Below are 16,350 nucleotides of genomic sequence, written 5' to 3' on the forward strand. Positions count from 1 at the left end.
CTATTAACACATGTGTTCACCCGGGTCCAAGTTGTTCAAAATTGATTGGAGAAAATGTCATTTCTACCTTACTTAAAATACCTTAAATGGAGTTAAACTGTGATTAAACTTATCTTTTGAGAAACTGGGCCAGGGTGGTCTGGAAGAGTAATCGTCAATTTTATCATCGAGTTCAATACTACATGTAATTTTATGCGAAATATTGAAAGTTATGTTCTCAAATTGAGATCCGGGGCAGTGAAGAAATACTATCAGGTAGATAGGAGACAGAGCGAGGATACGAGACAATATGTAATAAACCACCTACATCAAATCAAAATAATTTCGACATTATATATGTACTCTGGTAAACACTAACAGCAGTATACCACTCGGCTATAGAAAACGTTGCTTTAGTCTAATCGGTTAAGCGTAATCCTAGTAAGACAAAAGTTCCGGGTTGGATCCCTAGTGGGCGTAGTGATCTAGATTTGATTGTTAATGCGCTCTGTTGCAGAAAAAAACAAAAACCAATACATGTTATAAAAAATATTTTATTTTTGACTTTGTCGCTCACACTCGCTTCAACAATAATTCTTTTCTTACCAGGTTTTATATGATACATCAATGTATACATGTAACTATTAAACTTAATATAACCCTCTTTAAACAGTTTTTTTCAGTATCTATTCAAACTTAAAAGAAACTTAACGTTTTCAAAATACTTACAAATAAAATACTTTGTAAGTTGTTTATATTTTATTTGACAAAAATCAAAATTTACTTAATTTGAGTTATTTACTTTATTCCATATATTTTAAATCCGCATGAATTTGGTATCAATACCATTTAAAACTTTTGTATTTTCATTTGATTTGTTTTAGAATGAAAAATGAATACCAATATTTCCACACATTGAACACAAGTGTCAATGTCGATATGGAATTAAACAAAATAGAAAGATAGTACAGGGTTTGTTTTACAAGAACGAACTTCAAATGTTCTTGCATGCAAATTAATACTTCAAGGTAACTTATTAAAGAAATTGTTTTCTCACCTGAAACCAAATGTCTTTTTATCAACTATTCTACACACAAAACTGGATTATTTATAGTTAAAAAGATAGTGAGATATTGCACATACTCTATTTTGTTAACCAGGCTCTAAGTTATATAAATAGTATCCATTCAACACACACATACCAACCTATGAATAATGACGTTTTCAACAAAATGATGACCAAGTCATTAAATTTTAGAACACTTGATTATACCTGTAACATGTCTGTTCATATAAAGTGTCTTTGATTGTTCCATACACTGTATTCCTCCTTGATGATGACAATGAGTCTCGTGAATGTTAAAAGTATATCACATTGTTACTTATATCTGATGGAACTTTGCATTATCATCCCCGGTATAACGATATATCCGTTGACCAAGCTTGTAATATGGATTCAAACCTCAGCGTCCATCTGCAAAAAAAAAGGGAAATTTTGGTAGTGATATGAATCTTCATGGAACCATATGTAAAAATATGTAAATTATGTGAAATAATATTTGTGATCGTCGGTTTATCATAATTAATGTAACGAATTTAACATAGCAATAACCATAAAATCAAAATAACATGTTCAAAAATATAATTCAGATAATTTCAAGTAATTACATATATATAATTACATATATATATTCAGATATAATTACACAATATGTCTAGCTAATGATAATATGGGTATTATGCTCTCGCAACACAGTACGTATTTATTTTGATATTATATTAATTTTATGTATAATGACACAGAGCAGATTACATAGGTATAGAATACACTTATTAAACTTATGAAATATAGAGTAATTCAGGGATAGATCATAATATTACCTTTTACTTAAAGAAGAAGAAAGCAAGCACTCCACCAAGAGCTGCCGACACGACAGGTACGACCACTCCTACAGCTGCCATCACACCTGTTAGTAAATGTGATTACAGATCCATGATAAAGAAATGACATGAAGACATTTTTCTGATGTCCATAAGAATAGAGTACAATAGTGACGTGTGACAGTTAAACAAAAGCAACAGAGGATACCGACATAACAACCATCATCTGAAGCTGCTCATGCTGACGTTATATACCACCTTTCACCAACATACATTGAAGCATGGCTTTGTAAAGTGCGGAACACTGAGTGGAGGGACTGGCAGGCGTACCGGCAGCCCCCCCCCCCCCCCCCCCCCCCCCCCCCCCCCCCCCCCCCCAAACACCCACACTCCCCACCCCGGAATACCCCCCCCCCCCTCCCACAATCAAAATCAACAACACGAGGACAAAATATAAACGACAACACATATATCAATATGAATTTGTATGGAGACACTTGAGAAAGTCATAGCAGAATCGTTTGACCAGGTGTTCCTGAAGGGTAAGCCAGTTGAAAGTCAAATCAAACCAATCTCACATTCTCAAAATATGAACCGGGGATGCAAATGGAACTCCATAACAAATAAAATACGTGAATACAATGGCCCCGAGGTATCTCCAGTTACTTACCTGCCCCGTATCCACTCGTAGACTGAGGAATGGCTTGTCCTGTTTGGCTGTTCCATAGGTATGTTGTCTCGATTAGGCTGTTTGTTTTAGGTATCATACCCGTAAACTGTCAACGCAATAAAATCCCATACTGAGCGATACAATTAAAACTATAATCCATAATACAAAAAGCCACATCACTCTGTGAATGATTAACATGATTCATAGGTATGATGAATAAGAAAATCAAAAGATGTTGTACATCAACATCAAACTAGGATACATGTATTTTAATCATGGCATGATAAGTGCATTTTCAATCAATTTAGCTACACAAAGTCGTGTATATTCATTGTAAATATGTAAACCTGAGTTGAGTTGAAGCAAATAAAACATATATACAGTGCACTAACTGGATATAAATCTATTGAAAGCAGATCAAACATGTATAAAGTACACTCATTGGGTGTCAATCTGTTGATAACAAATCAAACATATCAACATAAGTACGGAACATTACATACGGCTTGATTGTTGTCGAAGTGCATGGCAATGAAGAACTGTCCAGAGTTGATTTTATTCATCAAACTGTTGGCTGCTGTGGCTAAAGGCGTCTCCGTCTTATATTTAGTAACGTCACCCTGTATTGGGGCGACGTCTAGGACTTCAAAACTGACCACGATATCTTTGTCGAAAAACACCTGATAAATATAGCAAAATCGACCATGTTTACACTAGTATTGTTAATATTTCCTAGGATGAACAATAAAGAACCATTTTATCTCACTGTTTTTAGTGTCATGCATAAGAATACAGAGGTAAAACATAACAAAATATGAATTCTGACACTATGTACAAAAATGTATAAGGGAAGGGTACTAACCGGTATGGTTGAGACCCTGACAGTCAGTACAAACCTGTATGTTGGAGACCCTGACAGTCAGTACAAACCTGTATGTTAGAGACTCTGACAGTCAGTACAAACCTGTATGTTACAGACCCTGACAGTCAGTACAAACCTGTATGTTACAGACCCTGACAGTCAGTACACACCTGTATGTTACAGACCCTGACAGTCAGTACAAACCTGTATGTTACAGACCCTGACAGTCAGTACAAACCTGTATGTTGGACCCTGACAGTCAGTACAAACCTGTATGTTGGAGACCCTGACAGTCAGTACAAACCTGTATGTTGGAGACCCTGACAGTCAGTACAAACCTGTATGTTACAGACCCTGACAGTCAGTACAAACCTGTATGTTACAGACCCTGACAGTCAGTACAAACCTGTATGTTGGAGACCCTGACAGTCAGTACAAACCTGTATGTTACAGACCCTGACAGTCAGTACAAACCTGTATGTTACAGACCCTGACAGTCAGTACAAACCTGTATGTTACAGACCCTGACAGTCAGTACAAACCTGTATGTTACAGACCCTGACAGTCAGTACAAACCTGTATGTTGGAGACCCTGACAGTCAGTACAAATCTGTATGTTAGACCCTGACAGTTAGTACAAACCTGTATGTTGGAGACCCTGACAGTCAGTACAAACCTATATGTTAGACCCTGACAGTCAGTACAAACCTGTATGTTAGACCCTGACAGTCAGTACAAACCTGTATGTTAGAGACCCCGACAGTCAGTACAAACCTGTATGTTAGAGACCCTTACAGTCAGTGCAAACCTGTATGTTAGAGACCCTGACAGTCAGTACAAACCTGTATGTTAGAGACCCTGACAGTCAGTACAAACCTGTATGTTAGACTCTGACAGTCAGTACAAACCTGTATGTTACAGACCATGACAGTCAGAACAAACCTGTATGTTAGACCCTGACAGTCAGTACACACCTGTATGTTGGAGACCCTGACAGTCAGTACAAACCTGTATGTTGGACCCTGACAGTCAGTACAAACCTGTATGTTGGAGACCCTGACAGTCAGTACAAACCTGTATGTTAGAGACCCTGACAGTCAGTACAAACCTGTATGTTGGAGACCCTGACAGTCAGTACAAACCTGTATGTTAGAGACCCTGACGGTCAGTACAAACCTGTATGTTAGAGACCCTGACAGTCAGTACAAACCTATATGTTACAGACCCTGACAGTCAGTACAAACCTGTATGGTTGAGACCCTGACAATCAGTACAAACCTGTATGTTAGACCCTGACGGTCAGTACAAACCTGTATGTTAGAGACCCTGACAGTCAGTACAAACCTGTATGTTAGAGACCCTGACAGTCAGTACAAACCTGTATGTTAGAGAACCTGACAGTCAGTACAAACCTGTATGTTGGAGACCCTGACGGTCAGTACAAACCTGTATGTTAGAGACCCTGACAATCAGTACAAACCTGTATGTTAGACCCTGACGGTCAGTACAAACCTGTATGTTAGAGACCGTGACAGTCAGTACAAACCTGTATGTTAGAGACCCTGACAGTCAGTACAAACCTGTATGTTAGAGAACCTGACAGTCAGTACAAACCTGTATGTTGGAGACCCTGACGGTCAGTACAAACCTGTATGTTAGAGACCCTGACAGTCAGTACAAACCTGTATGTTAGAGACCCCGACAGTCAGTACATACCCTGACAGTCAGTACAAACCTGTATGTTAGAGACCCTGACGGTCAGTACAAACCTGTATGTTGGAGACCCTGACGGTCAGTACAAGCCTGTATGTTAGAGACCCTGACAGTCAGTACAAACCTGTATGTTGGAGACCCTGATAGCAGACACTGCCATTGTTTGTGTTAATGCCTGTAGAATGAAGTATTTAAACTGGTCCAGGTTGGAATCCACAACGCCTGTATATTGTCCTGAAAAACAATAATCATTATTTAATTTTTTATGAAAATTTACACAGATTTTCATCCGGAATAAACTAAGTTAACATTGCTATTTGTCAGTGAATCTAGGGAGCATTTTGTTTTAAATTTCGAAGCAAATAACTCCTCTTACTAATTACCCAACAAACATTCTACACTACAGATATTCAGAATATGATAAATATAAAGGAACTTCAATATACTGATATCATAACCGGACATATTGAATTACAAATCTTATCTTAATAGCAGATTAATATGACAAAACTCACACAGCTGCATTGTGATGTAAAACAGCAGCGAAATGTTTAATCAATAAATTCATTTGGTCAGATTGTGTCGTCTTTGTTCATAAAAAATTGTAATACGTTATTGTCCAGAATCGTGGATGTTCATTCAAACTGTAATAATATTAGTGCCAAGGTCGTCATTGTTAATTTAAAATTAAAATATTTCCGAAATTGGCATTTCTAAACGATGCCGTTACACGTGCAAAATCCGTGTGATTAATCGAGAATTTGCAGTTATATATGTTCAACATGTTCTACGTCTCTTCACTACATGTATTAGCGCTGTTAGGTGGTTTCTTATGGTGCCGACATCTATATATGCAGCGTGACAAGTTTAAAAGTAATCCTCTTGTTTTTGATTCTGTATATATCATACAGTGTTCCAGAATAACTGTTACAAATGCATGCTTCACAAGGTATCTACTCAAACAAGGACAGGACCAGGTGCTACGGAAGAGTAAGCGTTCACTTATTACTATATTAAAACATATGATCCTTATATCATTGGATATCATCCTCTCTCTGTATTCTGCATTGTATTTATGACATATCTACCTGTATATCTTTGCTGATTTAATGACATTCTGAACGAATATTAATTATATATCATCAGAGTGGATGTCTACGGGAATGCTACTGACCAATTTCCCTCTATTTTATTATGTGTGTTAGTTTAGCAGATTGCCTGTATGTTCGATGGTTTGTTTCTTGGTAATATGTTGACCAATTATTTGTCTCCGAGACCTTACATAAGGAGAATACTACTTGGTCTATTTGTAATAGGGGCTTTTTCACGTCATAACTGTGCGACTGAACAGAAGACGGTGCCCTTTGTGCCAAATAAATGAATAAATAAAGCAACATTTTACTGTCAATATGTGATGATTGGCAAGATTATATCTACACGGTAGATTCCACTCACCTGGGAATTTCACTTGGAACATCCTCCTGTCACGGTTGACGTAACATGCACTGACGTCATAATTGAGGAGATCAGGCACGGAATTTTTAAAGTTAAACATGTGGTACTCGTAACTCATCCCAGCCTGTTAAAACGTCCAGAAAGTAAAAACAAATATTAATTCATGAAATACATGCAGCTGAAATATACATTAAACATCACGAGGGTTGATTGATATGTTGTGAGCCTCGTATTGAAGGAGACACTCAAGGGTGTTATTTTTAAGTCCTACTATTCTCTGACTATAAAGGACCGTGTACCCAAGGGCTCGTCTGATTTAGTTAGTTTATATCGACGAGGTAGCACACTTAATTAAACAAGGCAAGCGGTCTTCTCCAAAATGGACAAAATCGGAAAGGGTTAGGGTTAGTGTGAAAGAGTATGTCATTCCGATAGCTGCCATTCATAATTGCGGCTTTAAATTGGTTGAGCATCCGCCTCATTCACCTGATCACGCTCCATCAGACTTTCATCTATTTCCAAAACTGGAATTAGCTATTTCAGTCACCCTAACCCTTACCCTTATCCTACCATGCAGTGAGTGGATGACATTCTGAACAGCAAAGAAAAGGAGTTCTATAAAAGTGGCAATGAGGCCCTTAAACACCGCTGGCAAAAGTGTATAGATACTGAAGGGGATTATGTTGAAAAATAAAACAACATATCCGGCATAATTCAAATCGTTCAATATGAGGCTCACAACTTATCAATCAGGCCTCGTATCTCCCATATATGCCCTTATTTTCAACTGAAAAAAAGAACACTATGTTTTTCCAACTTCACATATTTTTCATATCGTCGATATTACCGATTGCACAAAGAAAATAGACTTGTCTGCAAAACTGTATAAATATAAGAAAGTATGATAGATACGATATCATAGATTGAAGATGAGGAGCTACAAATACTGTCAAACGTATAATAAAACAGTTTATGATGACTCCCTGTCAGGGACTAGTACTTACCTTTGGTGCGTCTATGTTCATCTGTATGGGAACTCCACCTTGGGACATCCCAGTGTTTATCTCATACCAAGCATTCTGACAAAGAAACAAATAAACCCTCAATATTCACAGTTTAATTCGACTATCACTAATTACCGCAACGACATGTGGTATTCGTATAGATACACCCTTTTCTTGTACATTTCGGCGTTAATTTTCATTACATGTAGGCACAGACACTCATAAAATCATCGTTCGGACATAGATTACATCAATTGAAATTGTGCATGTTTGATGTCCCAACGAAGGAATGCCCCTTTTAATTACTATTATAGTGTTTCCCTAATATTTTACCCTGGTTCTACCGATATTGAGTTATAACAAAAGACGTACAAGGTATGTTGCACCATTAAAATCAAATAGTGACTTAGATAAAGTGATCATAATAGACGACCTAAAGCTCAATAAAGGTCAAACGAAAAGTCAAAATTCGGATGCGGAGGGGCAAAATACACATAATTTCAATCAAATAAAAATATGATTTGATGATATTTAATATTTTTGATTTTTCAGGAACGTTAAGAACAGGTTTGCTCTGACCTGTGTCACTATTTAAATGAATCACCGTAAAGGTTGACAAACAGGTTGCGATAAACCTTTGCGGAATAAGATACAGTTTACGATTTCATTTCTCCATTTTATTTTATGTTGATTTATTTATTCATTAACTTCACATTGTAATATTTCATTAAACACCCATCGTTTATCTGTATTTACCAACCTACCGTAGCAAAATACCACTGCCAGGTGGAGGTACTACCTATACCAGGCGGGTAGTCGGGACGCTTTCCAACCCACGTGTTCGCGTCAATATATCGGACTTTGTTCTGGAAAAAAAAGATGAAATTCTCAGATATAAAAATAGGCACTCCTGAACAGCACCAACAACACGACGACAAGGGACATGTTTACAAGACAGGACATGTTTATAGTAGATGATATTGATATGAGGAGCCTGATGTCCCCTTATTGAAACTTACCACTCCTTCGTATGTAAAGTTAATTGCGTTGAAGTAGAAGAACTCCCGGGAACTCCTCAGTCGGAGGGTGGTAGGACCACTCTTAGATCCATCAAAGGTCAGATTGATCTTCGTCACGGTACAATTTCCGTGTGTCTTGTCCGTCACATAGGCAACCCCTTAAAGTGAACAGAAATGTGTTATCATTTGTATAGGCCACGTCTTCAAACACTTTTAAACATTAACATATGCATCATGAACATTTTCAAGGAAACGGACGTTTTGGTGTTTATTATAAGTTGTAAAGTCTACGCCATTTTCACCGGAAGTCAATAGACCACGCAAATTAACAGAAATACTGTCATTTTTCGCGCCTTAAAGCAATCAGAAATGCTCTCATTTATGTTTGCAAACATATAACATCTGCAATTTAATGTGAATCGAGGCCATTTGTATTTTTAATTGACCAGGACCTGGTACCGCGGGTTCCTAGGGACGTCTATGTTACTATATCTGTACACACCTGTATTGAAGTCATGAACCTCTATCAAGTCGTTAGTTCCGAACGGGCTGTTCTCTCGTGGCGATGGTCTGTATGTGTATCTCACAAAGTTGTTTATGGAGTCGTAATATTCCTGTAAAACACCGCGTATACTAAAACAAATGTTGTACGTGGCAACAGAACTTAGACAAAACGTTAAAATAGGCATAGGAACTTAGATAAAATGTTGTAATGGGCAACAAAACTTAGATAAAAAGCTGTAATGGGCAACAAAACTTAGATAAAAAGCTGTAATGGGCATCAGAACTTAATCAAAATGTTGTAACGGGCAACAAAATTTGGTCAAAATGTTGTAAGGGGCTACAAACAGTAGACAAAACGTGCTCAAAGATCTAGCATCCCTTCAAACTATCAACGTAACAAGATGTAGCATAAATTGTTTCTACAATATGTACATATCATTTTGCAAGTTTTAGATCAGTACAATATTGTAAGGCTCTGTTCTCATAGTGTTTACCCAGCACGAGTAGACCCACTAATATATAACCGTATCAGTGTTCCATCTCGTATATGTAAAACATGTCTTAGGCGTAGATTTCCTCCGTCCTTAGACTATTGTTATATAACAAACCAATAGCCCCCATTTACGAATCTCAGATTATGTTGTTTGTGATGTTTTAGAGCGCCACCTACCGTCATATAGGAGACAGCGCCGAGGGTTTTGTCCACAATTTCCACAGTAAAGCTAAATGCTTCGGGAACATTCGGGACAGACATGGTGTTCACACGGTTTGTACACAAAACGCCAGGGGGAGTCTGGAATGAACCACATATATAAATGTTTAAGACAACCATACCGAGGTAAAAACTGCAAGGATAAAAACTATGTTATAATAAATCTGGATGGAATAATAGTTGACATTGAAAGCATAAGGAGAGTATGAGAAAAAAATAGCAGTATTCCGGATCGACCCTCTTATGTAATTCTTTGAAAAGATCTAATAATTCCATGCTCTCAAATTGATTACCAGGACAGACAAATTGAACCTGTCAAACACTGAACAAGTAATGTTTGGTTGAGTCTTGCTTATGATATAAAAGTACATTACGTATATCATGATATATTTTAGTTCATTCATATTTTTTCTGAGTTTGCACGTCGCTCAGATATTAACAGCGATTAATGACGTTTTGCTATGACTTGAATTTACTCGTATTTTTTTCTTATTCTAATTTTATAAAAATTAAAAACTATATTCACAGTCCAACTCCCTATCATGTCAACAATATTTACCATAGAAAATGAAAACCATAGCAACATCAAAAACAAACGCTTACCTGGAAAACATTGTCGGGTGCACTTCCGGTCCGGAAGTGGAAGATATCGTAGTAGTGCTCTATTGGCCGAGGCGCGGACGTAGGCGTGTCCCACACAGCTCCTTTAACGTGAGCACCAATGGGTACAGCCTGTCCAATAGCTGTGTCCCATTCTGTACTGGCTGTTACAAGGGAATCAGTCAATAAATACTGTCACAAATAGATTTTACAATTTATATCGTAATAATTTAATTTTGTATGAAACACGCATTTTCATTGGCTGAAATAATTTTGTTATACCTCCAAAACAAAATTTTTGACGTTGCGAAATGTAGCGTCATTTTTGATTGGCTGATGACGTTGCGTAATAATTTATCACAGAAAAGAGTTCGCCAAAGAAAGTGAAATATCTTGGTGTGTATAAGACGAAATTAAATTATAAGAATTAACATTAATTTTCGCGGTTTATGAAGAGAGTACACTCCAGTTTTTTTTTGTTATGACTGTATAACAGAAAAAATAATTGATGTTAATCCTTAATTACAATCAATGAAAAAAGTATTGTCATGGTACGATCAGTCAATCCACAGCACACACATATAATACATTAATCATATAATGTATATACATGTATATATATTGTCGATCATTTTTTATATATTTTTTTAACTTCTTCCGTAGTAACCATGCTTAACAATTTATTATAATTTGATATGGGTTGTCGGTTTGGTTTTCGTGCAGTCATTTCCCGCAAGTGGTGAAAAACTCATGTCTTTCTGCTAAGCGCAGAAAAGGTCCTGTAACCTATTATCTTGAGCCAAATTTCTAATGCAGAGTAATTATGTTATTTCGCAATCAAAACATCAGATTTTTAGTCAACATGCTACTTACGTTTAGAGAAACTTCGCCACTCTGTTTCGTGCATGTTTGAAAGGTCTAAGTGTATTTATCAACTGATTTACAAGGGGTTAGGTTAGGCTGGATGTGAACGTTTTAACACAGAAGATTAAATCGTTGCTTTCTGCCTCACAATCTCACAGGCCCAATTTCAAACCAGTGGTATATATAATATACATACACTTAAGGTGGTTCGGGAATCTGTGACAAGTCCCCTTGATTTAAACATATGACTAGGAGTCGTACATATTAATCTATAATTTATTAATACTTTATACTTGAATTTATAGAGTCTAGTAAGAATTGCGATGTCATAGAGACATTGGTATTTTCTAGCTGTTTTCACAGACATTGACTTCCGTAAAATTCCTATTTTACCATAGTTAGTATTAATAGAAAAAAATCAGCCCTCCTCCTACTATTGATAATGTAGGAATAGTGGCTATTTTTTTTTTTTTTTCATTGATACTAACCAGAAGCAGACTAGGATTTGTAACATAAATTGAACGCGTCTATGAAGAATGCCCCTCCGTTTTTTTTGTCTATGACTTCATAAACTAAAAAAAAATGAGAATGATGCTTAAATACCTGAGAAATACCAATACACGGTCATTGTAGCGTCAAAGGTGTCCCAATACTGGCAAGATTTCCACACGTCCACGGCGACCCCTCGGACCATTGACCGTCCCATATACACCTCCTTAGCGTCGGTCTGGAAGTGAAGGGCCTGTCCGGCCGAGAAGATATGTCCAGCAGTACCGGAAGTGGTTTGGTAGCCGAATAGGAACCTTTGGTTAGAATCACTCAGTTTCGAGGCCGTGCAAAGGGCTACCAAGGGTTAGAACAAAACCAGATTTTGTTTATAGTTAAGGAAATTAATGTTTGCTTGCTTGGTTGCTTTGCTTGTCTATTTGTTTGTTTATTTGTTTGTTTGTTTACTTTTTAGGCAAAACACTAACTGGATTCAAAAAGGAATTAACAAATACAATATCATTGAGCAAGCGTAAAAAACTTAGGAAAAACGAAAAGCTTCTAACCTAGATCAAACATGGTAAACTCTTTTTGTTTGTCTGAATGTGAAATGACATCATAACCAGAGTAATGAACAAATAAACTCATATTTTCAACCAGAAATACCACCAATATATGTCCATTTCTCGTTGGATTAATGTATTATTCTCACTTTTTTATTTTTCAGTTTAAATAACAAGGAGACGGGGTTAAGTGTTTTATACTCACAATATGTTGGGAAGTAGGAGATGAACTCGTTAATACTGTAGTCGTACCAGGCCTCGAATAGAGTCCCGTCCTGTGTCTGAGAGAGGTAGCCTCGGTTGTTCGTGTTGTCGAAAAATTCGTGCATGTCAATGGTCATGTTCTTGTTTTTAATAGTACATTCTATATGGGCGCTGAACTGTTCAGGGATGGCCGGCTTCGATACAGGTACAACTGTGGATATACAAATGTACAGTATAGAACTGGTCATGGATGGCCGGCTTCGTTATAGGTACATAGAACTGGTCATGGATGGCCGGCTTCGATACAGGTAAAACTGTGGATATATATATGTACAGTATAGAACTGGTCATGGATGGCCGGCTTCGTTATAGGTACATAGAACTGGTCATGGATGGCCGGCTTGGTTATAGGTACATAGAACTGGTCATGGATGGCCGGCTTCGTTATAGGTAAAACTGTTGATATATACATGTACAGTATAGAACTGGTCATGGATGGCCGGCTTCGTTATAGGTAAAACTGTTGATATATACATGCACAGTATAGAACTGGTCAAGGATGGAAAGCATTGGAGTATTTAAAACCGGTTTCTTACTAACATTTTCCCTTCAATTCTGTAATGATTTCCTATGGAAAATTTTAAGTTAAGAAATTTCTTTAAGGAACGCTTCTGAAAGCGACGTCTGTTTGCAGCAAGTAACAAGGTATCCAAGCAGTTGTCTTCCATTAAAATTCTTCTGTATTTTAAGATTTTCAAAATAATCTTGTCGTTTTATGTGTAACATACCCAATACTTGTTTTTCTCAACGAAAACATATACCGCATTCCTACATTTTTACCCGGAGTAAATTGTTTATTGTTTCCCTATTCCGTCTGTAACCTACCTCCAGCAGGCGCCACGGGGTCCTGGCAGATAGAGCTGTCCTTGCCATGTTTTACTTGTCCGGTTACGGCGCTTACCACAATCGTCAGCAATAATAATCTGGTAACCATGGTGACAATCTCCTATAAAAGAGAAGTCAAAGAAAGCTCCGAGTTGTATTCTATCTTTTCGACAGAACATATATGTTGACATATAAATAAGGCCAATTATCAATAAGCAACATGACATCGACTGATACCGCTACCCAATGTCATGACTGATACCGCTACCCAATGTCATGACTGATACCGCTACTCAATGTCCGGACTGATACCGCTACCCAATGTCATGACTGACACCGCTACCCAATGTAATGACTGATACCGCTACCCAATGTCATGACTGATACCGCTACCCAATGTCATGACTGATACCGCCACCCAATGTCATGACTGATACCGCTACCCAATGTCATGACTGATACCGCTACCCAATGTCATGACTGATACCGCTACCCAATGTCATGACTGATACCGCCACCCAATGTCATGACTGATACCGCTACCCAATGTCATGACTGATACCGCTACCCAATGTCATGATTGATACCGCTACCCAATGTCATGACTGATACCGCCACCCAATGTCATGACTGATACCGCTACCCAATGTCTTGACTGATACCGCCACCCAATGTCATGACTGATACCGCTACCCAATGTCATGACTGATACCGCTACCCAATGTCATGACTGATACCGCTACCCAATGTCATGACTGATACCGCTACCCAATGTCATGACTGATACCGCTACCCAATGTCATGACTGATACCGCTACCCAATGTCATGACTGATACCACTACCCAATGTCATGACTGATACCACTACCCAATGTCATGACTGATACCGCTACCCAATGTCATGACTGATACCACTACCCAATGTCATGACTGATACCATTACCCGATGTGCGGAAGCATCTGATTCGGTCGTGAAGAAGTGGTTTGGTATGCATCGTATATTTAAGGACGATCTCCCATGTGTGGTTTTTGTTTTGTTTGGTTTGTATTGTTCATTTATGGGCGGTCTGCCCTATCCCTGTGTAGGTTTAGCTTGTTTTGTTTAACGTCATATCAACAGTTTTGGTCACGTAAGGACGGTCTCACCCGTGTAGGTTTGGTTTGTATTGTTTAACGTCCTATTAACAGCTATGGTCATTTAAAGACAGCCTTCCACGCCCCTGTATATTTCTGAACTCAGTGATTTGATACAAATCCCCCACTACGGTCCGTATACATTTGTATCTATGTACATAAAGTCATAAAATACATCTCTGGACTGAAGTGAGATTAGGAATAAAGCCATGCCCCTGTGTGACGGAAATAAACATTACGGTAAATATAGGTTGATCCAGAAAAAAAAACAGGGTATGTATATAATAGGAGGATAGCACGCGACGGGACTCTCGTCTTTAGATAATACATGTAGTAGCCACCGACTGCTACAAAGATGGGGAAATTGACTATTGCTGTTAATCGGACGATCAGAAAACAAAACAAATCCAAATTCACAAGACAATAACAATGTTAAGAGATAAGTCAACCAGTCGTTCACTAATTAAATGATATTGGCAATGTATGCTAGAAATGTGAACAAATGTCATCGTTACAGACGTCAATTAAAATAGGGTTAGAAATTAAGATATTCACGAAGCAAATGTTGTTATTTGTTTGAAATGTCAAGTCTTTACATTAATCGGACAGCGAATTAATAAATATATTGAGTTGACCATATCGATAATGATAAACTACGGTCGGTAAAGACATGGACGGGGCTACATGTGTCGGCCATATTTGATGTGATCACATGCTCCTTTATCGCATCAAAGAATAGACAGGATGTATAGGTATAAAATGTATCATTACAATGTAATTGTGTCTGTAGCCATAATGAAAACATCAACATATAAAAATGTGAATATAATTTGAATAAATCAATTGATATATGTTTAGATGAATTTGTGAACCTGTATAATATCTGTATATATATATATTTTGACTTACCTTGTTTCCGATGGATCGTTCACTCCCCAGGCGCCGTACCAAAGTCCAAACACCCGTTTATCAGGTGATAGTGGCACATCATTCAGGCTCATGTTACGTCTCTGGACACGCACCTCGCTCATAACAGCGCCTTGGGTAGGTCAGATAAGATAGCGGGATAGGTATGGGTTAATGTTCATTGTCTATCTTAGGTGTTCACAGCTATAATGAACGCAGTGTATCTTTAAGGGTTTTGTATATTATCGTATAGGAGCGGAAATTACAAGACTAATTTAATTGGATTAGTTTAGGGTTTTACTTATTATCAGAGGGGGCGCGGTGACCGAGTGGTTAAGGTGTCCCGACACTTTATCACTAGCCCTCCACCTCTGGGTCGCGAGTTCGAAACCACAAGGGACAGTTGCCTGGTACTGACCGTCCTCCACCTCCAAAACCAGGCACGTCAGCGATACATGACATTGGCTGTTAATAGGACGTTAAACAAAATAAACCAAACCAAACCAAACTTGTTATTAGACGTAAACCAGTTTTCTATTAATAGTAACAGTGACCTCTACCTTTGACATGGAGATAAGTCCCAAACTATCAGTCCCAATAAGAAGGAATTAGTGTGTGTGAAGATTGCGCGTGGTTTGTCCACTTATTCCGGACAAACCAATTTTCTTCCAATAGTTACAGTGGCCTTGACCTTTTAACCTGAAAAACAAATCCCAAATAACCAGTCGGAATATCAAGTAGTGTGTAAGTTTGCGTTTGAAATATAGTGTGGATATGGTGTATTCCGTGCAAATATCTTAATTCGTCGCAAATGCGTTTTTCCCATAATTCATCATTAAACCTCACTGCGCATGTGCTTTTTTATCGACGGAATGAACGGAAAGTAAGTGTGATGTCCATAGGTCATTA

General features: G+C 37.8%; 1 protein-coding gene across 1 annotated transcript; it reads right to left on the reverse strand.

Annotated features, from left to right (window-relative positions):
• Positions 1-515: 515 nt before the first annotated feature.
• Positions 516-15,534, reverse strand: LOC117315692. The gene is made up of 16 exons (XM_033870004.1): positions 15,445-15,534; positions 13,402-13,522; positions 12,518-12,727; positions 11,867-12,106; positions 10,403-10,563; positions 9,758-9,880; positions 9,086-9,197; positions 8,584-8,741; positions 8,329-8,430; positions 7,565-7,639; positions 6,561-6,684; positions 5,230-5,339; positions 3,034-3,210; positions 2,531-2,636; positions 1,861-1,946; positions 516-1,453 (listed from the first exon to the last, which is right to left on the reverse strand). Exons 2-15 carry the CDS (start codon positions 13,508-13,510, stop codon positions 1,864-1,866), a joined length of 1,890 nt encoding a protein of 629 aa, XP_033725895.1. The 5' UTR covers positions 13,511-13,522; positions 15,445-15,534; the 3' UTR covers positions 516-1,453; positions 1,861-1,863.
• Between the last annotated feature and the right edge of the window lie 816 nt (positions 15,535-16,350).

This window comes from Pecten maximus, chromosome 17 (assembly GCF_902652985.1).
Source record: "Pecten maximus chromosome 17, xPecMax1.1, whole genome shotgun sequence".
In the NCBI taxonomy this organism is placed as follows: domain Eukaryota; kingdom Metazoa; phylum Mollusca; class Bivalvia; order Pectinida; family Pectinidae; genus Pecten; species Pecten maximus.

Coding starts and splice junctions, on each gene's coding strand:
- LOC117315692 (XM_033870004.1), bottom strand. CDS start 13,510: ATGGTTACCAGATTATTATTGCTGACGATTGTGGTAAGCGCCGTAACC. Junction 7,640..8,328: donor GGCAGTGGTATTTTGCTACG/GTAGGTTGGTAA, acceptor TTTCTTTGTCAG/AATGCTTGGTATGAGATAAA. Junction 2,637..3,033: donor ACTTCGACAACAATCAAGCC/GTATGTAATGTT, acceptor TTGCGTTGACAG/TTTACGGGTATGATACCTAA.